Source organism: Strix uralensis, chromosome 17, assembly GCF_047716275.1.
Source record: "Strix uralensis isolate ZFMK-TIS-50842 chromosome 17, bStrUra1, whole genome shotgun sequence".
Taxonomy (NCBI): domain Eukaryota; kingdom Metazoa; phylum Chordata; class Aves; order Strigiformes; family Strigidae; genus Strix; species Strix uralensis.
This window is the reverse complement of record NC_133988.1, coordinates 3,505,535-3,530,588: the sequence shown is the minus strand read 5'-3', so window position 1 is coordinate 3,530,588 and position 25,054 is coordinate 3,505,535. Positions and strand designations below refer to the sequence as shown.

At 52.2% G+C, this 25,054-nt stretch overlaps 1 protein-coding gene across 3 annotated transcripts in view; it reads right to left on the bottom strand.

The window, feature by feature from the left end:
- Positions 1–1,490: 1,490 nt before the first annotated feature.
- Positions 1,491–25,054, bottom strand: part of NOS1 (nitric oxide synthase 1) — a 76,919-nt gene continuing 53,355 nt past the window's right edge. For 2 of the 3 annotated variants that reach the window (XM_074887108.1, XM_074887109.1), the window contains exons 13-29: positions 24,904–24,989; positions 21,857–22,001; positions 21,322–21,426; positions 20,824–20,882; positions 17,877–17,993; positions 17,461–17,635; positions 16,907–17,045; positions 16,056–16,134; positions 15,329–15,522; positions 14,520–14,689; positions 14,061–14,271; positions 13,233–13,320; positions 12,815–12,936; positions 12,137–12,285; positions 11,344–11,538; positions 10,254–10,372; positions 1,491–9,224 (exon numbers count right to left, since the gene is read on the bottom strand). In XM_074887108.1, the coding sequence (XP_074743209.1) occupies positions 9,209–9,224; positions 10,254–10,372; positions 11,344–11,538; positions 12,137–12,285; positions 12,815–12,936; positions 13,233–13,320; positions 14,061–14,271; positions 14,520–14,689; positions 15,329–15,522; positions 16,056–16,134; positions 16,907–17,045; positions 17,461–17,635; positions 17,877–17,993; positions 20,824–20,882; positions 21,322–21,426; positions 21,857–22,001; positions 24,904–24,989 (2,169 nt within the window). In that variant the 3' untranslated portion in view covers positions 1,491–9,208. The remainder of the gene's footprint in view (positions 9,225–10,253; positions 10,373–11,343; positions 11,539–12,136; positions 12,286–12,814; positions 12,937–13,232; positions 13,321–14,060; positions 14,272–14,519; positions 14,690–15,328; positions 15,523–16,055; positions 16,135–16,906; positions 17,046–17,460; positions 17,636–17,876; positions 17,994–20,823; positions 20,883–21,321; positions 21,427–21,856; positions 22,002–24,903; positions 24,990–25,054) is intronic. The other variant, XM_074887110.1, reaches the window with a different exon arrangement.

Here is a 25,054-nt window from a genome sequence, read left to right as displayed (position 1 = left end):
TTTTGTGCTTGGATGCTTTTCATAGAATCATAGAATGGTTTGGGTTGGGAGGGACCTTACATCCAGTTCCACCCTCCCTGCCACAGGCAGTGACACCTTCCACTAGCCCAGGTTGCCCAAAGCCCTGTCCAACCTGGCCTTGAACCCTTCCAAGGAGGGGGCAGCCACAGCTTCTCTGGGCAACCTGTGCCAGGGCCTCACCACCTTCACAGGGAAGAATTTCTTTCTTGTATCTAATCTAAATCTTCCCCTTTTGCAGTTTAAAACCATCACCTCTCATCCTATCCCTATACCCCCTGATCAAGAGTCCCTCCCCATCCTTCCTGTAGCCCTTTTAGGTCCTGGGAGGCCACTCTAAGGTCTCCCCAGAGCCTTCTCTTCTCCAGACTGAACACCTCCAACTCTCTCAGCCTGTCCTCACAGGGGAGGTGTTACATCCTTCTGATTATTTTTGTGGCCTCCTCTGGACTCACTCGAGCGGTCTGTGTCTTTCCTGCACTGAAGACTCCAGAGCTGGATGCAGCACTGCAGATGGGGTCTCATGAGAGCAGAGTAGAGGGGGAGAATTACCTCTCTCGACCAGTACACAGCCCAGGACACAGTTGGCTTTCTGGGCTGCAAGTGCATGTTGCTGGGTCATAGTCACTTTTCCATCCACCGATACCCCCAGTCCCTCTCCTTGGGGCTGCTCTCACTCCACTCTTCGCCCAGCCTGTATTTGTGCTTGGGATTACCCCAACCCCTGTGCAAGACCCTGCACTTGGCCTTGTTGAACTTGAGGTTTGCATGGTCCCACCCCTCCAGCCTGTCCAGGTCCCTCTGGATGGCACATCCCTTCCCTCCAGCGTGTGACCGCACCACACAGCTGGGTGTCATTGGTGAACTTGCTGAGGGTGCCTCGATCCCACGGTCCGTGTCGCTGACAAAGGTGTTAAAGAGCACTGGCCCCAGTACTGACCACTCTCATTTGCTCCTTGCAGACAATTTAGGATTTTTCTGCCCTGATCACATCCCTGTCCTTCAGGGAGCACTAAGAAGTGATCTACTTACATAAAGGCAGATTAGTACCCCTTTGCAACAGCGCACTACCTTCCCACGTAAGAAGCCATGTCCATACTTGCGGCTCACTCGCCTGGCCACGTGCAGCCATTCTTTTTGCTCAGGTCTCTCCGGTCCTGCCTGCAGTGGTGTGTTCCTGAGGCTCCAGCATCAAAAGTCACCCCGGATTGTGTGCAAACAGCCCTTCTTGCTTGACTGTGGCATTTTCCCGGTGGACATGGTATAAATGATGTGAAACATGAAGTGCTGTGATTCAAGTAACCTTACAAGGAAGCGTTTCTGACTTGCAGATAGGTAGATATTGCTGATTGACGCCACCATCCTATTTATAGTGCTTTGGCATTACAGGTAACGAACCAGAGCAAGGCCAAGATAGCAGGAGAGGCCTTTCAGCATTAAAAACCCAGAGATAAGAGAAGAATGACATCTGCTAGATTTTAGTTCACTTTTTTATTTTGACTGTAATGCAAACAGGCATAAGTATTCCATAAAATCAGAAGATTGGAACTATACAGAAAGAGGTGCATGCTTTAGAACAATGTGGATATCTTGCAAACAGAGCCAGAGTCAGTCCGAGAGAGGGGGCTGGAGTACATTGTACGAATGGCAGAGATTTTAGCAGCATTGAGAGCTCAGAGGTAGGGGAAAACCATGTTTCTGACCGCTTAAAGCACTGGTAGGATCAAATACAACATCCAACTATCCCCACCCCTTCACTCCTCAGAAGAAACCTACCTTAGGATCACACGAAAAGCTACAAAATAAGCTAACCCCCCTCCACACATACCTGTCTTATGGGATGCAAAGGGAGAGTAAAGACAATGTGCCAGTCTTAAATCATGGCATCATTTTATAAACCAAATGAAGGCACAGTGACATGAGGAGGTGCTGAGGGGAGGGAGGAAGGAGCAGGAGGACCAGAGAGCAGCGAGAGGTTGGAGTCCCATCTAGCAGAGCAGAATTTACCCACATCTGAAGAGTTTAGAAAACCTCTGCAGTGGAAAGTTTGGGAGTTGCCTGCCCCAAAGCTGCTACCCTTCACAGACCGGTCCCCTTTCTCATCTCGGCACCACTGCTCTTCAGGTAAAAGGCCACCAGAAAAAAAAAATCCAAACCAACCTTTGAGGCTTATGCTTTTCAAAGGTGCCTAAGGGAATCAAGGGAATAAATCCCTGTTCCTATTACAAAAATTAATTGGCACTGAATATCAAATTCCCTGGGCGCCTGGCAGAACTCATGTTTCTAACTACATGCAATCTAAAAAGCAATGAGTCCTGGCTGAAAGTCATCTTACTCTGTTCATCTACTGCCTGGGGAATTGTGTACATTCTAGAAGAGCTGGGGATGTTGCTGCAGGCCAGGGAACCTATTCTCAAGCTCTTTTCAGCATACAGATCCCAGGGTTTTTTGAAGGCATCTCAAGGCAGCAGAGCACATTTAACCTTGGGAATTGTGGACATTTGCCTATTTTGTAGAATTCTAGCAAAGCAGAAATTTTGCACTGAATTTCATTGGTTTCAAAGCCATCACTTCAATGCTGGGCTTGGGGAGATTCTGAAACACTGTCTTCTGTTTCTGGACACCCTGTTGAGTACTCAAAGTGTATTTTGTTAAGAGATGATTCCATGCCACGGTCACACAGAGAGAAACATAAAAAAGCAGGCTCAGAAGCAAGTAGCACTGGAGTCTCTTGTTGGAGTTGAACACATATTAAGGCAGTTTTGTTGCCCTTGGAATATTTTAAAATCTCCATTAGCAATTATCATGGGAACAAAGTATTTGATTTAATCCAAACCAATCTGATGTATTTTTTGTTTGCTTTCCCCACCCAAAACCAACACATGAAAACAAAACAACAACAATAAGCCCCAAATCAGTTAGATCAACTTTTTTAGTATTTAGTCTTTAAATTTTTAAGGTACCAAGAATGCCCCCAGAAGAAAAATACTTTGCACAGTGTTACTCACTAACAGATTTCTGATCCAGCCCTACAGAAAGCTGCGTGCAAACACCGCAGTCTGGCCATGCAGGAGTCTACCCGCAGCCCAGCTCCGCGCTCCTGCTTTCCCACAGCCCCAGGACAGCTTCTGCATGCTTTGGCCTGTGGATACAAGAGAAACCTCCGGTGTCTTGCCCACGTCCCCGCCGTGGTAATGAGGAGTAGCTGCAAAGCCTTGGCCTGTAAGCTCCTGTTCACCGAGGGATTCTCAGGGCAAGGCTCACAGGTTGGATTTTCTTGCCTTTGAAGTGCTTCCTCCCTCCTCCCTCCCCCGAAATCTGGCCAGGTAGGTACATGAATGAGTAAGGCAGGAAAGCAGCAGCCCTCGCAGTGAGGTGTTCTCACTGCTAAACAAGCTGCGACTGCTCAGCTATGAACTCACAATCTGCTTTTTTTCCCGTGATTTCAACGGCTCAAACTTCCATCACAGCCAAACATCTGTAGGGGTGGAGGCCAGGAGTTTCTAGTCTGCTTCATTCCTGGCACAGCAGGAAAAAGGTGTGTCTGCATTACAATGCTTAAATATTTCATGAGTTGCCCTTGTACCCATGCTGAAATCAAGCCAATTTTGACCTCTGGTAAGTTCTGTTTTACTTCTGGAACCAAGTGCTTTAAAGCAGCAATCCCATTAGCTTTCTCCCACTCCCCTGATTTCCTATTAAATACACACGGCCATATGGAAGAAGCTAGAGCTCACATCTCCCTGTCGAGGGTAGATTTCAAAAGGATTAGTAGAGTCATGCATTGCAGGCAAGTGCAAGTGCAGATTGACACACGCAAAAACACTGCCATCATGAAATTGCTGCCACTGCTGCTGCTGGGAAAGCCTGATCCTGCGAGCTGCTGAAACCCCCAATGCCACTGAAGCCGGTGGGTGTGGAAGGCATTTTGTATCCGGGAGGACTCAGATTCTACACTAATTTTGTCCAAGTTCGGGAATACAGTTTTCAAGAGCATTCAGCATTGGCTAAATTTTGCTCCTCCTGTTGTAGCAGAAGAAATTGTTATAAGAAAGAGTTACAGCAAAGTTGAATGGTCCTGAAAATGTGTCTCCATCTGTTCTGCAAAGGGACTACGCTCCCCTCCGGAACTATCAAAGCAATTGCAAAGTTATCAGAGCAATTCTGGAGCTGAGAACTGGTCCCCAGTGAAAGCAAGAACAAAATTTAGTTTTGAGCATAAAATTCTCAGTCCAAAAAATGCTGGGAACTCTCTGCAGCTTCCCCACAAGTATAAATCAGGGGACTGTAATGGCTTCAGTGGTCGTAAGTCAGGAGGCAGCAGCTTTGGCCTGGGGTTGGCACAAGTCTGTGAGGCTTCAGGCACAAACACGTCCTCTCCCCCCACTGCCAGCCCAATAAAAACATGGTCTCTGATGTGTGGTAGGTGTTCACAGACCCGTGGTGCTTGCAGAAGGTGGTGTCCACTTTGCACCCACACTCTAACCTTGCACCACCTCCACACTCCTATAAAACCCCGTCACTGGGAGATTAATTGCAGAGCACGGCTGAGCAGGGCTGTCAGTTTGCTCTCAGTTATCCCAGAGGGAATTTGCCTACCCAGAATTTCACTTGTAAAATGAAGTAATCCGTTCCCCTCAGCCCTCAGTCTGTGTGCTAGGAGCATCTCTGGAGAGAGCAGGAACAGGAGGGCAACCCCAGTGCAACAGCCTCTTCCCAGCACAAGGCACTAAGTCCGTCGTCGTTCCCAGGACCCACCTGAGCAGCTCGCTGCACCTTTTGGTGGGACAGGCAGGGCTGAGGAGAAAGGAGGGCTCTGCAGAGGAAAGCAGTAGAGGGAGCCTGGGTTACAGCCCGGGACGGGGTGAGAGGCGTCGCATACTAACAGTAAAGGAACTAACGGAGCAATCGCAGTTAGACTGGACACAGGTTCATGCAGCTCCTGTCTCTTCCCATCCCCTCTTCCACATAAGTGCAGTCACGTTCGCTCAGGATGCAGCTGCAGGGTTGCCGGACGTGCACGGACACATTGGCTCACACCGCTCTGGGTGTGAACAGAGTCCCCTGCGCGACCCTGGGGACGCGTAGGCACAGGGCTGGGGACAGGGAGCGTGGACAGCCCCAACTCAAGCCCCGTTTCTCTGGCCAGTATGGATGTGGCTGGTTCGGTTCCTCTAGTGCAACAACCTCAGGGCCACCCCGCAAGGATTGTGGAGGTGTCATCTTTGCGAGTCTACTCCTGATGACAGGAGTCTCATTATTTTCCCGCTGTCTCTCATAAATAGAAGAACAACAAACTCTCAGGCAGTCCTTCTGAGGAGATGAAATCTTTGAAGTCATCAACAACACAGGCGGTAGATACCCTTGTACTGAATGAACAACTTATTTTTCCCTGCTAGTGGACACAGCAGGTTGGGAAAACACAACCATTTCCCATGAGTTTTCAAGTTCATAGAATAACTTTCTGTGGACATTTGAAAGACCTATGAATTAAAAATCTTTGCAAAAAAAAACCCCGCTTCATGGTGTCTTGAAAATCAAATCTTCTGTTTAGAGAAGAGCCTCTTTATGTTTAATACCTGGGGAGAAAAAAGGAGCAGAGCTGCTTAAAATGAGCAGTAGTGGACATCTGCCAGGAGAGGGGATCCGGCTGGGTGTCCATCAGGTCCAGCAGCCCTCGCCGCAGGAGCCACGTGGGGCTGTGCAGGAGCCTGGACTGGCAGCAGGCACCCGGAGGTGACAGATCTGTGAACCGAGTGCCCAAGAGGCACAACCCCTCCATGGATGACACCCCCGAGCAGCTCCTGACACCAGTCTGTGGCAGAGCTCACCTTGCTCTCTGCCGTTTATGCATGCCGGAGATACTGTGGCTACACCCACGCGTCAGAAATGTCACACCGAGATGAGCAGAGTCTAGACAACTGGTGGAAGAGCCGCATTGGTGGAATGATAACGCAGATCCACAAGTTTATTTCCCCCTTTGCTGTGGGAGAAAATTAAGCTCGAGGGGAGTGCTAAGCCCCTGCAGGTAAGGTGGATGAAGCAGAAGTTAAGACGTCTGAGACTGACTCAACAAAAACCAATGAATCAAAATTCCCAGTGGTGCGGCTTGTGAGGAGCGGACGGTCCTACTCAGGCAGAGGGAGCAGAGAGGCAGCTCAGAGCCCTGGGGGACATATTAACTTCATGGACCTTCACGGCAGGGAGGGTGTTTCTTCTCCGGGGCCAGGCAGGGAGACTGGCCTTAAAAGAGCATTTCCCTTCCAAAGGGCTCTGAGGGACTCACCTGCCTGATGCCTGCTGAATTTGAAACAGCTTTGGCTGTCTGCCCAGCGCAGACCCCTTTGGACATCCCACCAGAGGCAAGGCACACACCCTGTTCCCTTCTCCGTGGCCTTCCCTGCTGTTTCCACTGGCAGCTCAGGTGGAAGGGGGAGATAGAGGTGGCAAGCTTTGGGGTGCAGGAGAAGCAAGCCAATTCAGCTCAGGCACAGGCTTCCAGATGGGAGATGTTGTAGCGATACAGGCAGAAGGCAGGACAGGAGAAAACTAATTGCCAGCAACACAGGATGAGCTGGAAAGAGGACGAAGCAAGGGCATTTCTTTGGGCACTACCTCCTCTTCAGATTGCATCTCTCTTTCTACTAAACGGAGGGCCAGAGCACAAAGTCTAGAGCCAGCATCAAATTTCCCAGAAGAAGGGGATGAGTCTGATTTTTTGTCTTTAGTTCTCTTTGTGCAGCCATAGGATTGGGGGTTGGGGCCAGGATTGCTGTATGTTCACAGCCAGGGAGTTGTCTCCCACAGGCAGGACCAAATTCACACATCCCAGCAGCAAAGGGACCCAGCTCCCCCATCCCACTGCCTGCCCTGGGATTAGGGTCCACAGAGGTGGACCATGGGCTGCCCTTTTTCCTGTCCTGCCCTGCTTTCACCTCCAGGTCACAAAGTCCCCAAGGCAGTGACACAAACCTGGCCTTGCTCCTGGCTCCCAGCCCTGCTCTGGCCGCCCTGGTAGCCCAGCGAGCGGGGCTGTGGCCACACCGTGGCAGCATTCATTCGCATTTTACTCCACGCTAGATACTCTGCCGGGACCACTAAAACGAAGACCTGGATCTCAAATTTTCCCAGTGCCTGGAGGCCTTTTGCTCTTGGATTTTGGGCTGGAGCTGCTTCAAGAATTCAGGGAGTCAAAGCTGCAGAAGATGGTCACAGCACGTGGAGATGTGGCCAGTGAAGCAGCAAGAAAGGGCCAGAGGACCTGGCTGAGGGTGGGGATAACTGCACAGCCTGGGGCCAGGGGAGCCAGCGCAGCTTGTACCATGGACTGGGAGAGCAGCAAAGCTCCTGCAGCGCTTTTTGTTCTGACTTTGGCTTAGGGCAGTTAATCTTAGCTCTCTGAAAGCAAGCTCACCATTGCAGCTCCTGGACAAACCCTCTGCTGTCACTGGTGCAGGTGCTTTGCTCCATACCAGCATCAGTGCACAGTTCAGCAGAGCAGGGGCAGGAGGAAGGGATCAGCGTCTACCAGCTCAAAATGTCAACCCCGTATCCCTGCCTCCAGCAAGAGCTGCAGCCATGCCCTGCTGCCCTCGTCCTGGTAGTGAGGGAGGACAAACCTTCTTCAGGGTGAGGAAGGGAGGAGAAGGAAGGACACCCAAGGTCACGCATGCTTTACCTTGCAGACAGCTTTTCTCTGTTAGAGGGACTGAGAGCTTTCTGTGATTGTGTTAACAGATTGCTTTTGGGGCCAGATTTTTGCAGCAGGGCTGAGGTGTGAGCGTGTCAGAGCCCAGAATCACACAGCATCTTTACAGCTGATCTCACTTCCCTTCTCACATGAGATGTCCCGGCAGAGACAGCTCGTGCCGCTGGCAGGTGGTGCAGAGCCTACAGGGGGGACTGGCTTGCTACCGAGACGCCACATGCTTTTCTCTTGGCAGGCAGGTCATTCCGTGCTGGCACTTTCTGCTCCCAAAGGTGTGGAAGTGACTGGGGTCTGCTGTCCCAGAACTGCTCATGAGTCTGCGCTCAGGTGGAGCTGATGGTCTGTGGGCTTTCAAGAGTCCTCGGTCAGCACAACCTCACCGAGGACCAGAAGAGTCCATAACCCTCCAAGTGCTGCCTTCCAAAATAGGCTTTGTTACCAGGAGGTGCCTCTTGCAGCTGGGGTTGGAGCCGCTTCTCTCCCATCCTCGTGGCTTTCCAGTCTCACCTGGGAGAGGGTTCACACATTCACAGCATGCAAAGCTCTGGAATGCAGCCGGTTCCTCAATCTCTCCCACCAGCATCATGGTGCAGATGACATATCTCCTGTAAAGCTCTCCGGAGGACAGCCTGGCCAAGCAGCAGTCATTGCCATGAGTTTTTCCTTAACGTACACATCAGCCTGTGTGTTCGGTGCTTGCTCCTCTGTGGGAGGACTTTCATGCTGGCGAAAGTGAGGATTGAGCAAAAGGAGAGGCTCTTGGGGAACAGGGAGCAGAGGAGTTGGCAAACAGCACAGAGTCCATTTAGGAGAAATCATGACACATGAACCAGAGACATCCCACCCTTCAGATCAAAACAGACACATTTGTACCCAGGCTGCTTGGGGATGAACAAAGTTCATAGGCACGAGGGCATTGCACATCATCTGCCCCCAGCCTCAGGCATATGCCCAGGTCTGTACAAGTCCAAAGGAAGTCCATGAAAACGCAAGGATTCAGCCAAGCCCTGAGCTGGGGAAAGGGGGAGCCAGCTCTGGTCAAGTGACAAGACCTAGCCATTGCCCAGCCCCTGCCAGCTCTGCTGTCCCCCAAAACACCAACAATGCAGATGATTGTGAAGGTGATGATTTCATGCAGCTGCAAAATGCCCTCATGAGAAGAAGGAGAAATGTGAAGTTCTGTTAAGAGCCACTGCAGGTTATAAAGCCATCGTACTTCAGTGGGGAAAACCAGGGAAGGGAAAAGGAGTGAAAAGAAACGGCCACAGGACAAGAGCAAGAGAAAGAGGAAAAAAAGGAAATAAAAATCATCATCATCATCAGGACACAACAACAGGACGAGAGACAGAGCGCTTTCCATGGGCAGTTCCCCGAGGAAAAGGAGCCACCGTGTCTGTGAAATACAAAACCCAGTGCCCTCTGGCTGGAGGGGGCAGCAGGTGCTGGGACTGGTTTGGCATCCCCCTGGGGCGAAGGGTCCAGTTAGGAGCAGAAAACCCTGCAAGGGAAAGGGGAGAAAGAAAGGCTGGCCTTAGAGGGAGCAGTGAGGAGCATCTGAGCACCCTACCTAAGGACCTTCCAAGGGACCATGTTGTAGACAGGAATTTACAGAGGCCTTTGCAGCTGGCTGAGGTGGGCAGGTAGGTAACCCTTATCCCTACCTAGAGGTGGGAAACTGAAGCACTCTGTATACAGTGCAGACCCCAGAGTATGTGCTGCATCAGAGAAAAATTCCTACCAAACCTCAGGGATGTTGGAAAACCCACTCCAGCTCAGCTGGGCACTACATGGCACAGCCAGGAGTGCAGGGAAGGGGTTGTACCCCAGGCTACCGAGGGCCAGGACAAGGAGAAATATCTATGCAGCTGCCCATCCTTTATCTTAAATAATCCTTCTGCTCAGCCAGGGAAAATCCCACCATGACAGAGATGAGCAAATGGCAGAACATGGTAGAGCAGAAACAAACATAGCAAATGTCAAGGGTTTTTACTTCTTTTGATTGTTTTTACAACAGTGGAAAGAAAAGTCTCTAGATCTTTCCTAACTGGGCGTGCAGCAGCCTGGAGACCTCTCCCACCATGGGTACCTGCTGTCTGCACCCCTGGAGCCAGCCAGGCCCCCCTGCAGCCGGCACTGGAGCTGGGGAGAGCCACCCCTCTCCACGGGTCCTGCAAACCTTCCAGCCCGTCATCCACTGGCTCGCTGGCAGGGAGCAGAGGCAGGCAGTGGGCAGGACTCTTGTGCTTTGCATTACCATTTGTACGGGACTGTCAGGTCTGAGCACACTGGTACAGTGGGTGCAATAACCTGGAAAGGTCGGGGGGGATTTGTCCTAGCGAGGTGACAGCTATTTCGGAGAAGCTGCCAGGCAGCAGCCTCTGCTTCCAGTGCAAACATCAAATTCCTTTTCTCAGCCTCTGCTTTAAGAAGGACCACATGTGTGCAAAAGTTAAAGCTCCCTTCCCCATCCCACAGCCCACGCGCTTGGGAGATGACTGCAGGGGTTAAAATAAACATGTCAACTCACTCATCCGTATCCTTTTTGCTCTCCTCAATGAATGCAATAGACTCAGATCTAAGGCGGTTAGTCACTTCGTACGTACGCAGGGTGACTCCAAAAATATCCTCGTGGTACCGGCTGTCATCCTGAAACAGAGGATGGGAGAGGAGCAGTAGGAAAAAAAGAGTATTTACAAACAGTTGGTATTGCTGTGGCACCAGAAAGCTCTTGTGTTGTGGGTAGGTACCAGATACACAGCAAATATCCTGGGCCTGTCACAAGAGCTGGTGGGACAGGCAGGGCAGAGGGGCAGGAACAAGCAGGGAGGTGAAATGACCTTCCAAGGTCACACTGTGGGGCAGTGTCAGAGCTGCATTAGACCTCCTCAACTGCCGGCAACCCAGGGACTGCCTGGCCATCAAGGGGACAAGTAGCCTGAGGCCAGCCTGTGTACAAGAGCTTTTGCTTGAAAACCAGTCAAAACCATGGCTCTGGGCTTCCTCGGCCCCTGGATGGAGTGTGGGGCCATGGTTCAGAGGGATAGTCTTGCAGGAATTGGGCTGAGTTGTCCTCTGGGGCAGAAGTAGAACTGTTTGAGCATCCGTCCTCAGGCCTGTGCCCCAAACTGAGCTCACTTCTGCTTCAGCTGCAATATCTGCAGCAATGTGTTTGCCCAGGGGCAGCAGCCAGCCAAACCCACGGACAGAGGAGATTTTGGGAGGGGGACCCACAGTCTGCCCTGCTAACTTGCTGCAATGATGGAGGGACAGCGGGGACTTCACCAGGTGAAGAAGGCCTGTCTAGGCTACCAAGGGTGCCCGAAAGAGCTTGTACCAGTGCTCAGCACAGCATCACGCTCATCACGGGATCTCAGCACGGGCTGAGGGGGATGCAGCCGGGAGCAGAGATCCTGCAAAACAAGGTGACTTCCACTGCGCACCCAGATCTTGGGAAGATCACGCTCCCAACCTTGCCCGGGTGCAGGCGGCGTGGGTGGGAGCCGCAATCCCCGCCAGCGCCCGTCACCTCGGTGCTGCCCGCTCTGCAGGAGGAGGCACCAGGTGCAGCGCCCGTGGCAGGAGCTCGCGTGGTGTCTCGTGGTGCAGACGCCTCTCACCCGCAGCTTGCTGATGAAAGCGCCTGCCTCCTCCACCGACAGCTGGCCCTGCTGCCTCACGATGCGCTGAACGGTCTTGAGGACGTCCCCAGCCATGGTGACATCCCCGCAGACGTAGATGTGGCCTCCCTGCTCCTTCAGTGCTTTGAACACGGTTTGGGCCAGCTGCTCCTGTAACACGTCCTGCACGTATTTCTGAGGGAGGAGGAGGTGGGAGCTGAGATTAACTACAGCTCCTCAGCCCTATCCACCTGTGTGCTCCAGCCAGTTTTGTGTGCACCAGCTGCCTTCGAGGAGCGTGCCTGCGCCTCGCAGCACCCACAACAATAGAAAAGAGATGGGGAAAGCAGCAAAGCAGCGTTTCGCTCTTGCATTTTCACAGCTTCACCATGTATCTCATTGCCAGGCCTGCTGAGGTGGCAGTGGGAATTCGGACCAGATGTTAGCACTGGCTCTGGGCTACCCCACCGGGTGACATCCCGCCTTGCCCACCTGCATGGGAAGATGTGCCTTTCCCCTCCTCATCTGCCTCTGCCTGGTGAGGAAGGCTGCAGTCCCCCAGAGCAAAACATGAGCAATGTGGGCACATATTCAGGCTGGTGCAGGGATGGGGATGCGCCCTGGGAACTGGGCTCCACTGGGAAGGGCACGATCCCACACGCTTATGCAACCAGAGTGCCCCAGGGCATGAACCGCTGTGGCTCTGCCAAGGAACCAGCATCTCCATGCCGTGTTGGCTGGCCATGGCCACCCAGGGCTGCACACCAGGGCCACAGCAGTGCCTGCCACGCACCTTTGGTTTGTCCGGTTCCCGGGAGTAGGCTGTGTACAGCTCTCTGAAGACACCTTGGGTTTTGGCAAAGAGCGTCTCCTCTTTGTAAATGTGGTCGATCCTGGACTGCCGGCAGCCAAATACCAGGACCATAGGACAAGGCTTCAGACCTGGGGAGAGATGGAGGAAGCACTTAGCCCAAGGACCACTCATACCCCCTTTCTGCAAGCCACCTCCCTCCAGATCTGCCAGCAGCCCCAGCACCATGCACAGGACTGCCAGGAGCCTTTCCTGGCCAAACTGGGGGGCAGGAAAAACCAGCAAAGAGGAGTTAATGCACTGCCTGAGCCAGTGCATGGCCTGGGGTCACATGGCAGGGGCACTTGTGCCAGGTTTTGGGGAAAAATGAAGCTTTTTTTTTCTAAATAGTGTAAATGAGCAGTGAAAAATGTGTATTTTACATAAAAACGATGCCAGCTCTATAGTTCTGTGAAATTTTATGTGAAGATTTTAATAGAGTTTGTTTTGGGAGTTTGGGCTGACCTCCAAGCCTGCACCTGGGACAGTCGCTGGTTTGAGGAGCCCTCTTCCTTCCAGGGCAGCCCGGGCAGGAGACTGCCCCCCACTCCCCACACCACCAGCCCGGGGTTCCCGAGCACTGCTTGAGATGAGAAACAGGAGGAAAAAGCATCGACCCACCTTTGTGCTGGATTTCAAAAAGCCGCTGCTGCCAGAAGCTCCGGAAAGGGGCGATGCCGGTGCCAGGGCCGATGAGGATGCAGGGCACCTGGGGATCCTGGGGCAGGTGGAACCCGGGCGCACTGCACGCATCAGAGATGCCAGTTAAACCCAAGCAGGATTTTCCCTCCCTCGCCTCTGCCCCCAGCAAGCTGAGACACCACCCAGAGAGGGAGGGGTAGGAAATGAGGTGAAACCCCATAAAGTGACATTTTAGAGCAGAAGAACTGCATCTGAGAGGGACCCACTTGCTCACAAATCCAGCCCTGTTTTCCCTGCACCCTTAATGCTTTGCAAAGAAGAATTGAGGGCAAAGAGCTCATCCTGCAAGAGGGCTCACCCCATCTTTTTCACCCCTTGCCTTTCATGGACCACTTACCCTCTTACAAAACAGGGCACTATTTCATCGGTCTGTATCCGATTGAGCCAAGAGGAGCAGACTCCGTGGTGGATTGGTCCTTCTCCATCTAGGGCAGGAGGGAAGGAGGGCTGTATGTGGCACACCAGCCAACTACTCCAGTTGCTTTCCTTTCTGAAACCCTCCCTGATACATCCCACATGAACACCTCACTGAAACATTTCGTATCTCTGCATCCATTCTCCATGAATTTGGTAGAACTTTGGCACTTGGAGCCCTCTGTGGAGCTACGCAAGTTCACACAGGACCCAGCCCTGGGATAGCTGGACATCCACAACACTTAGGAAGCACACTTCTCTTTTGTCCTTTTTGGCAGAAGCAGCATCATGCTGTGGTGCTTCCAGACACAAGCCCTCCATGGCAGCCCCAGATGAATGGCCAGTGTCTTCCCCTGTGTCCTACCTGTTGCAGGGGTGCTGGGGCTGTGTCCATCTACACCAGGGCTTCTTGGACACATCCGTGCTTGCACAGGTACAGAAATTTCACTAGTTGTGGCAATGCAGACTGTGGTGTGGGCAAACATGATCCTACATGGAGCTTGGAGCCACCATGGCTAGTCTGCTGGTACCTGACCCAGACCTGGCATCGCTGCAACACACTCCCCTTTGATGGATGGCCATCCTCCATAACATGGGACAGCAGTGTCATGGGTTGAAGGAATCTAGTCACTGCAGCAGGTAGAAAGGCTTTAAAATAACATCTGTCTGCCAAAGACCTTGTGGTGTTGTCCTTGTGCTAATGCTCCCCACACCAAGCCTATCTCCACTGACCCCTGCATGAGCATGGTACCTCTTGTGCGGTAGGAGACCACTGCCACGGTGAGGTGGACCTCGCCTGGGTACATCTCTGGGGAGGAACTGATGGAGTAGTAACGTGGTTGGAGGAGGGGGAGCTGTGTGAGCAGCAGTGTGGAGGGCATCTGCACAGAGGGGAACTCCTCCAGCACCTCCACGATGGTGGGGTTCTTGGACCACTTCCATTCCTCATACTCCTGCAAGCCCTGCAAGCAAGAGGGAGGGAGGGAGGGATGAGAGAGCTGCAGCATCGACCTCTTCCAAGCCAGGTGCCTCAACCGATGTCCCACCAGGCCTATGGCAAAGCTGGGCTGGGTGGCAGTGAAGGCAGGCAGGAGGAGCTCTGCTCTCACATGTAGAGACTCAGCCTTACCACATCATGGGGTGAAAATGCCCTGGGATTGTGGTTGCCCCAGGGCCTTGAAGAAATGGGGCTTGGGGTCTGAGGCTTTACCTTGCTAAGGACCTGCAGACGTTTCTTCTCCTTGTCACTGGTAGCCAACAAAGCAAACTGCTGCAGCAACAGGGGTGTGGGAGGGGTGGTGATGTCCAAATAGTACTTAAAAGCCTGGAAGATGGTGCATGGTGGGACACGGTTCTCATCTGTCCAGTTACTGATGACACCTGCCAGGAGGGAATTCAGCACAAGCATGGGATCAGGCGAGCATAAGAGCCAAGGTGGACAAATCCTTGCTTTTATTCCCCTTACCAGCTCTGAGACAGTGAATGATGAAGAACTGGAAAGAAGAGTCAACGAGATATCCTCATGCTGCGAGTGGGATGCTGTACAATGAGCACAAATATGAGTCTGGTACTCCACCACCATCAGCCTCGGTCACTCTGAGTTAATACTGTTTTCCATTTCTTGTTATACTGTGCATGGCAGTAGCATATCAGACTTATCCCTGAAATTTAGTGTTGGGATGGTCCATTAAGATCCCTTAACTCTTCTTTCCAGTCCTAGACATTGATTTTCCCATGAGAATATAAACAGCTTTATTTTTTTATGAAGAATAATGTAATATCTTCCCCAGGGCCCTGCTCACCCTTCAAACCCTTGCTTTACATCCCAAGTGCAGATGAGCAATGGCTCTGGGCAGAGGAAGGTTGAAGAAGGTGCTGCCAATCCAGGTAAACACAGCAGTGAGATGGGAAATAATTTCTCCAAGGGGCCACCTACCTCCCTGAGGAGCTACAAGAACTGCTACAGGGGATGAGCAAGGAGGAGAGAGGCCACCTCTATGCTGAGGTGGCCCTGGTTACCTAGAGCTGTGCTCCTCTCCTCCAGGAGCTCCACCTTCACCAGCTGGTTGGCCGGAGGGGCATCTTCAAGCCTGTCAATCAGCGCATTGACCAAGTCTTCATGGTTCCCTGGAAACACACCCAAGTGATCCCCGGGCAGGTACTGCAGTTCCTGGTGTCCATTGGTGTGGAGGCGCAGGAAAATTGTCAAGCGGCTACAGGAAAAGGAGAAAAAGAAGTATTTTGGGGGAGTCCTTCAGGGAGTCGCTGAGGTCTGGCCTCAAGAGCCGCTGGGTGTGCTGGGCAGTGATGGCATGTCCAAGCCCCGGTGTCCCACTGAGCAGTCACCAAAGTCAAAGCAGGGAGCTAGAAAGGACACTGCAGAGCCCGCCTCCCCCCCACTGCTGACTCACCCTGAGGGACTTTTTAAAGGGAAAAAACAGTTTAACCTCTTGCTTCAGCAATTTTATCCTTTCTCTGCATGCACCCTGCCACCCCACAAGTGCGGCCACCCATCTTCTCATCCTTACAGACAGCAGGCTAATTTATGTAGCAGCAGAGATTTCACCGTGTAAGAAGGCAGGGAACACCCTTCTCTGGGTTCATGTGGCTTCCAGCCTTGGTTGTAATTTGCACAAAGATGGTATCCATGGGACATTCAGGGGTCAAGGGATATTTGCAGCACTGCATGAATGGATGCTCGGGTGCATTCAGCTCCCACAGCTCCCAGGACAGCTGCATCTCCTACCTGGACTTTGGGCTCTGCAGGTTCTGGCGTGTGATAAGCCGGGCTGCATAGACACGTTTTTTGTGGATGCTGTACAATCCTGCAGAGGAGAAGAGCCAGTGAAGCAACACAGCAGAGCATGGCCAGGGCAGGTGGCTTCTGGCTTTTGCAGGGCTGTCAGCCATCGCTGCGGTTCAGCCCTTCAGATCGGAGCTGGCTGATGCCAGCCACAGCAAGTGGACCGTGGGCTCAACCACCCTCCTGCTCCCACCTCCTGCAAAGCTTCAGTGAGCCTGGGGGTTCAGAAACTCCAGGGGGGAACCAAACACGTGTCCCTTTTGTTAGTGACTGAGGAGGACTCTGAAACCACCCACATGAGGAGTGGGGACATGCCCTCACGTGCAGGCATGCACGTCTCGCTGTCAGTACCACCTGGCTGGTAGCAAATTTGGGAAGAGCTAAGCCAGTGTGGCAGATCATCAGCTGCAGGAGCCGTGCTGAGGGGCCAGGTGTCGGTGGGCTGGACCTGCCATTGCACCGCAACGCTCGGTGGAGCGGCATTTGGACAAAGTGAGCTTGGAAAGCTCCCAGGTTTCCAGCTCTTCACTTCAAAAAATGGGGTCAGGAGGAGGGAGATCAGATCGTATCCCAACATCTCTGTTACAGATACAGACAGGGACCAGCTAGAAGGGCCTGACACTCTCACAAACTGCTCCTTGGGCATGTGATGGAGGGGAAAGGCAAGACTGAAATGCTGAGATTTTAACACAGAATAAATAAGTTTGGCCCCTTTGCCCCCACTTGAGCCCACTATGTCTTCCCCTCTACCTGTTCCATGCCCAGAGCCCTCCAGGGTGACCCCATCTTTGTACCTTGTGTGAGCTCCGGGGCCTCGGCCACATAGGTCAGGCGAAACTTGCTCCTCTTCCAGCTCCGGTCATTGCTGATGAGGGAGTTGTTTGCTTTCTCGATGTTGACGTCGTCCCCCACGCAGAACACATCGCACGCTGCCTGCAGCACGCACCAGGCTCTCAGGCATCTCCCTGCTGTCCCTGGGCTTTCTGACCAAGCCCCACAACCCACCTTGTCCCACCCCACCTCAGCCAACACATGGAGAAGGAGCCCTCAAAGATGTAGGGCTGTACCAGTGGCCATGGGCATGTCTCATGGTGCCCTCATTCCCCAGGCATCTGGGGTAATGCAGCAATTCCACACAGTGCTCACCCTTCGGCAGTCAGCACAAACCAGAGCATCAGCTCCATGAAAATATGGAGAAACTCTTTATTGTGGGCCAGGGTGATGGCCAGGTGTCCCAGTCTATGTAAGGAGAGGCTGGGTTTTGATCCAACTCTAACCAGCAGCTTTGCTCTGTCCCTGTGTCCTCCTCCCCCCTGCTCCTCCCTGGGGCACAAAGGAATCGGGTTACCTTGAAGACCTTTTTGGCCCAGGTCCTAAAGGACTCCTCCTGGCCACAGAGCTCATCCCCTTCTCCCATGCGGAGGATCCTCTCTCCACCCAGCTCCTCCAGGAGGGTGTCCACTGCCCGGGCAAAGGCGCAGAAATGGGGATAAGCACGTGATCCCAGCCCAAACACGGAGAACCTGCGGAGAGGTGGCACAGCTGTGGCTACCGAGCTGGGAGGGACATTGAAATCTCCCCCTCCTGCTCCACCATGGCCAACACCAGCTTGAGGGAGCATGGAGGGATCTGCGTGTTGCAAAAATGCATCATGTTTTAGGAAAGAAAGAGCTGTGGTAGGAGAAAGGGGCTCTGTGCAGCACCAGCTCCCACTCTGTCCCTTCTGCAGCAAGAAATTGCTGCCTCCCACCCCATCCTATTTACCTGACATTAGCCAGGGGCCCTGTGCTTTCAAAGTTGTCCCTGGAGTCAGGGCCGTCGCTTGAGGATTTCCGTGCATCCGAGTAAGAGGAGACGCTGTTGAAACGAACCTTGTAGCTCCTGTGAACGGCAGCAGCATCAAGTATTAACAATGGTGACAAATGTGCGAGTGGTTCCCACCGAGCTGCGTGCTCAGAGGGGACCAGATTGTGGAGGAGACCAAACCAGAGCTCAGGGCTCAATATTCCATGAGCAGGCACCATGATCAGTGGCTAGATCAGAGAAATGTGCTCCTGCCCAGGGTTAAGCCATAGCAGCCCTAATGGTGCCTCCCCCCAGCTGGACCCGGTCTGCTCCATGAGGTCCTCCAGTCACCTCCCAGTGGGTTGACCCAGGTGTTGGCCACCACATTGCCCCCAGCAGTGCAGAGCTCACAGGACTTTTGGCTTTACCTGTCCTTTCCTGGCTGCACACAAGGTCGGGTATATTCTGAAGGATTTTACATTCATAGGAAGTAAAAAAAAAAAAAAGGAGAGAAGAGGGGATGAGGAGGGGGAAGGGGAGTGGAGAAAAAAATCTGACAACAGCAGAAGTATTTCTGAATTGAACCATCTTCAAAAATTGCTCTACACAAGGGTTTCTAAATATACTGCCAGAGCAATGAAGCAGTAGTGTGGATGAGTCACGGCAGACCTCCTGCACCCAGCACGCCGCGCAGAGGAGACAACCCCTGAGCAAAATAACTGCCAGGGTCGTAGAGCCCTGTGCTCCACCTCTGCTCCACAGCCTCCTCCTTTCTGCCCAGACCCTCATGCTCTTCTGCTTCACTCCATCTGGATGGACCCACTTCTTTCTCTGCTGTCCCTGGGCCATGTCCTCACGCCGGGTTACGTGGAGAAGGCAGAGCAGCACAGCCCACTGGTTTAGATGGGCATGAAGCCCAAATTCCCCACTTGGGTGGTGGGCCCAAGGTCGGGGCACCAGCAGCTCTTGCTGAAACGAATACATCCTTGTGGCAGGGGATGACTGTTGAAAGATGGGTGGCGTTTGAACAGTGGGTCCTTAAATATGGCAGGATTATGAATGCCTCTGAAAACCCTTAGAGAACCCTTGCTGTAGGACACAAGGAACCAAATATGCAACCACAGCAAAACCTCTGGGCTGTGGTCAGAAAGCCACAGCCGCAGCACCCTGGCAGGCTCCTCGAGACACTGTGGCTTAGAGGTCACCAGTCCCTGCCCTGGGTAGACATGGAGCTGAGAGCCCGGGGGGTGCGTGGGCAGGAGCTGCTCCCTCCAGCCTTTTCCTACAGACACTGCTGACTCTGCTCCTCTTCCCTAGACAGTCTCCTCCAGGACGTCTTTTCTCATTGCAAAAGCTTTTTTTCACGCTTAACGTCAGCATCTCTTCCTACCATCCAGAGCCATGACCTGTTGCCCTGTCCCAGGGGGGCCATGGGGAGTAATTTATTCCCTCCACCTCTGCACTCACCTTTTCCATATGTGAAGTCTGCTACCACATGACTTTTTTGTTTCCTCTTCTCCAGATAAAATAGCTCTCACTGTTTTGATCTGTCCTCACAGGTCGCCGTTTCCAGCACTCTGACCACTTTTGCTGTCAGGTAACCAAGCCACAGGCTGTTCTGGCTCTTAGAAACTCCTGTCAGTCCCTTAAATTACATTTAGAGGTGACTGGGACAGTGAGCTCAGGTGTTTTTGTCCTCAAATCTGCCTGGCTTGCTGTGGGTGGCACTTCCGCATCCAACTCAACGTTGCACCAACCCAGCCCCAAAAAGTGAAGATCCTTGGGGTGAGAACCACGTGCAAAATGTCCCTTCTCCACCCAGTCACCTCCAGGGCAGCCTGCACATCCCATTTTGTCAGCTGTCCCTACTAAGGCACGGGGCCATTAGAAACCTGATGGATTTTTGGCTCACAAACCCTGCAGGGATCCATCAGATGATCCACAGCAAGGAGACCACTTCGGGGCTGCTGCGTCGCCAGCAGCAGAGAGGTACAAATCCATCCCTGCCCTGCCCGATGGTGTTTGTCACCACTCTGCAGCCACACCAGCACTGCTCTGTGCTGCTCAAGCAGAAAGTAAGGGTGATTAAATTGCACTGTACCACTGGCCAGTGTTAATTTTTCCTTAATTAAGGAGCAGCCTTTTGCCAGTTGTGAGCATCACTGTGTTAACTCAGAAAGACTCCAGAGCAGAGCAGTATCACAGTTAAGCAAAATATATTGTACTTAATAGCTAAAATAAGGAGGTCCCAAATGATTAACACTTTGCTGGCTGCCCTCACTTCCCAGCCTCTGGGACATGCAACGAGATGCTCGAGGCTCATCTTCCACTGATGGGGGATTTTCTAGAACCCCAGACTCTGTCTCCAAAGTACCAGTTCCAGACTCACTGTTACAAACATCACAGCCAGAATTTATAACAACTCTTACTTTCCTGAGAAATATTTTTACATGATGCAAGAAGTTATATTTGGTTCTCAAACCCTCCCCCATATACATAGCTGGAAACTCCCTTCTACCTCCAAGTCTTACTATTTTGGTGTCTCCTGAACAACCCCAACTCTTAGATTCAAAGACTTTGGAGGAATTCCTGCTTTTATTTGTGGTTTTGGGGTTTTTTTTGGTAGATGCCTGCCTCTTACAGCTGAAAAGAGAAAGTTTAAAATGCTAGCCCAGGGAATTACAGGCTGGAGTCCCCAGGCATGCCTGACTCAGTGCTTTTGTCCTCCCTGGGACCTCTGCATGATCCATCCCCTGGTTCTGCAGGCAGGTCTCATCCCTCGGACCTTTGCAGACTTGAAACCTGCGTGGGGATTTCACACTGCCTTCTGAGGGGAGGAAAGCAGAGAAGCAGGCTGTGCTGGCTTGCGGGGCTGTCTGCTTGCTGGGGTTGTGAGTGGGAAGGGAGGGTTTTGGGGTGCTCTTACTTCCTCTCCTCCAGGTTGGAGTTGGGATTCTTCATCTCCATTAATGCGCAGCCAAATTTCTACAGAGAAGAAATTAAAAAAGGCCATCAGTTTTGCCACTCTCTGCAGGAAATGGAGCAGTGACCAAAGCCTGGGCTGCAGCTCTGCTCTCTGCTTGCTGTTCCCAGCAGCCTGCAATGCTGTTGTACAGGGCTGGACGAGGTCGTAGCTCCCTGGTCAAGGGGCTGGCACCTTTTGTGTGACACTGACACCAGTTGTACAGGATGAATTTAGCAACAGATGAGTTACTTGTCTCACAGCGGGAAATAAGTAGATATCCCTGTTTCAGAGCAAGCTGGAGGCAGGCAGGCACAGCACCAGGTATCACACAGCACCCAGACCTGTTTTGGGCCATTCCAGCTCAGGCTGAGCAAAAAGAGGACACCGCTCCCCATTCCCTGCTGCCTCTCCCCTGCCCATGTCCCTGCTGTAGTCACCCACCCTTGCGCTCTGTCCTACCTCTCCGTTCTCAGGTGGGTCTCCATTGCCAAAGGTGCTTGTGACCACCAGGACCATGGTTTCATGCTCTAGGTGCACGATGTCATACTCGTCCATGGACATCACCTGAGAGCAACAGAGATGTTAGCAAGAGGCCTTTGGTGGGGAGATCGACCATCAGCCAGTCTCCTGGGATGGACCCCAGCCCACCTGGGGGTGGGAGCAGCATATCCTTGCTGACTCCATGCCAGTGCAAGAGCAGAAATCTCCACACAGGGAGAGAACAAGAGCCTCAGGGGACATGGACAAACCATGGGGCTACCACCCGAGAGGCAGTCAACATATGTACGCTACAATGCCCGCAGGAGTATTAGCTGGAAAAAATCCTGTGTGGGCTTCAATCCAGACCCTCAAGGTCATATCCTGGGAGCTGATGAAAACCCTAGGCTAGGAAGCTCCATGTATGTTGAGCCATATATTTTCCAACAGCCATGTATTTCCTTGGTCCACCCAGACGCGCACATAATCTCGCAGGGGCTGGGAGCTGGTACAATACCTTGGCATCGAAAGCATGCTTGAAGATTTCACACAGAGTTTTTGCATAGACCTGCGACTTCCCTGTTTCAGTGGCATACAGGATGGTTGCTTTGACCCTCTTGGCCATGGCCTGTCCCATCAGCTTGGCTGAGAACTTCACAGCTCTAGGAAGCAAGAATAAATCCTGGTAAGAGAGCTTGTTTCCTTGCCAGTGCCTCCAGCCCAGACTATTCACACCATTTTATTTATTAAATGAACAGCCTGCCTACAAAACTGTAGCATCACTTTTTTTGTTGTTATATGCCAAGCAGGGAAGCTATGGAAGAGTCTGTCCATCTTGACTTATCAGAGAGGAAGACTAGATGAGGGGGCTTGAAGATGGATCTTAAGTACCTGAACAGGTATAGGGAGGAAAATGCTAAATCAAGTGTGGAGGTGCACTTTCTGTGCGGACAGAGATGCAGAAGGAGGGGCAGCAGTCGCTGAAAGCAGTGACCAGATAACCTCAAAGGAAAAGCTGGAGACCAACCAGAGCCCAAGCTATGGGAAGAACAGTGGCTTCTCCATCTCTTCATGTCTTTAAATCCTACCTGGCTGCCTTTCTGCAGGAGGTTTCCCAGCCGAGCAGAAGTGTCTGGCCTCCACACACCACACACAAAGCCCTGAGACACTGAGAAGGTCAGACGAAGCTGTCTGTAGTCCCTTTGATTTGCACTCCAGTGACACTATGAACTTTACTCAGAGGAACAGTCCTCCTGAGGCTGAGAGGTTGCACATTTATTTGAGCGTTTGCAGGGCTGTGTCTAGCTGGCTGCCTCCTGTGACTGCAATCGTGACTGAATGCATTTGCTCTGGTTTTCCCCACTGGCTCAGCTCTGACAGCAGGGCAGAAGGTCCCTGAGAGGTCACTGGCCTCTCTAATCCTGGCCAAGGTGATGCAGAGCTAGAAACACTGGCTCCTTGTCTATGCTAGCACTGCTGGCTGGGTTGGCATCAGTGGGAGCACAACGTTGGGGGTCAAGGGAGGCTGTCATGAGCCAGCTTTGGGTTGCACGGTAGGGTGTGGCAAGTTTGTTATTTTAGCACCATTCGTAATCACATCAACATTTTTTTTTCCTAAGTGAAGAATATCTTCATCTTTTCTAAATGAACGATCAAGCCTTTAAATGGAGCCACCAGAAAGGCAGGTCTGGATTTAACCTGGTGTGTTGCAACAGGGAAAAACAGTTTTTGGGGGGTTGAGAGAGCACAAAGCATCTCTGCGGCCTTTGCAAGAATAAGGGCTGCTTGATTCACTTTGACAGGGTGATCAGTCCCTGCCCTGGGGTGGTCAAGTTCAGCAAGACTCCTGCATCCCCTTCAGATGAGCTATGGGGAATGGAGATTACACTGGACTGGTTACACGGGCAGGAGAAGAGAAGCCCAGCTTCCCCCTGCCCCTCCTGCCAAGGCGGGAAGAAATGCTCTAGGTTTGGAAAATCACTTGGGGAAAACAATAAAGAGGAGGAAAGAAGAGGTAGAAACCCCACCAGGCTGGTCCTGCTTCCTCCGGGCAGCTCCCCTCCTTGTCAAAGTCAGCCCCAGGACCATTTATGTTTGCTGCTATACCATCACTCCTCAGCGTAGTTCTGTGCATTAAAGTTGCCCCTTTGCTTTCCCATGACAGTTGTGTCCTCTGTCCCCAGGGGAGGGAAGGGGCAGGACGGGCAGGGACTGCAGGTTTGAACACTCTGATTTGGCCAGAACCAGCACGGCCTGTCTGAACAGGTATCAAAATCATGCTGCGACCAGTGCCAAGTGCAATGCTCAGGACTGCTGGGCTCAGTCCGCCACTTGTTCAGCTGATTAGCTCAGATCCAGGCAGGATTAATGGTGAATTACAAAAATAATTCCTCTCCCCTACATCAGGAACAATAGAGATGTTTTTTTAAATTACCTGCCATGCTCACATTTTTATAAAATCATTTATCAATCACACACACACACAAATAAAAGCATTGTTTCTTCTAACTCAATGGCTCAATTAATCTTCCTGCACTCTCCACCAGCCCCGGGCTGCAGCCCAGACCCAAGCACCGGTGTCAGCCTAAGGAGCACATTCATCAGCTGCTGATCATGTTTATGGATGCACCATGGAAAATAGCTTACAGAAGGTGACAGCTGAAGAGTGGGAACAAACTGATAGTAGCGACTTGGGGAAACTGAAGCATGGGGAGACGCTGTGAACAGCACAAGGCCACCTGGCAGCCTGGCCACAGATACTGGGGCAGACCTGGTCCTACCCAGTCTTGGCCCAGGGCTGCTGCGGAGCCAGCAGCTCCTACAAGAACTTGTCTGCCAACGGCCCACGGGGGAGGCATTTGAGCCAGGATCAGCCAAAGGGTCCAAATTACACTTCATTCCTACACCCCTGCTGACTAGGAGTTTTGGCAGGGGAGGGGGACTCGTGTGGCCCATTACTAGGGGGCAACTGGCCATGAAGTGCAAATCTCAGCTTGGTCCTGATCCATCTGCTACCAGTAAGGTACCTTCCTATCTCCCTGCTCCTTGCAAAGTGGGTGTTTGGATGTTTAGACACGCACTGGAGACAAGTGCTCCTCAAGTAGCTAAAGACTCGATGAAAAAAAGAGAAATATGGACACAAGTTTCATCGCGCTTATGGCAGCATGGCCCTGAACAGTGATGGGTGATCCCTCTGCCCCAGGAGGCTCTGAAAGGTGACATACAGACAGTGTACCCCCAAGAAATGAGAAAGCCGTTCCTGAGTGCTGAAGATCACCTTACTGGACGATGAACCAGCTTGGGAGAAGAGACTATATGCAACAATTGGTAATCACCTGGTTACACACCCTTTGGTGGTCTAGTGGGGTGTTCAAAGGACTGCCTGTTTCTCCAGATGTCCATTTGGCAGCTAAAGCCTCCAGTGGCCTGAGATCCAGGCTCACAACCCATCAGTTTGCACACATCCGTAGGGTTGTGCTATCAAACAGCAGAGCAAACAGAGCTGCCCAAAACCAGGATCGGCCCCAAACACTCCTGGGCTCTTCAGAGCCCACTGATACTTACTTTGCTAACTTCTTAAAGCCAATGGCCCTCTTCTTGGTAGGTGTCCCATTGACCCCTTTCCAGACGTGGGTATTCCAGGGGTCCGGCTAGGAGAGAGAAGAGCAGCAGCTGATGGGCAGTGCTCAGAGCTTCAAGAAATGCTCTATCTGCA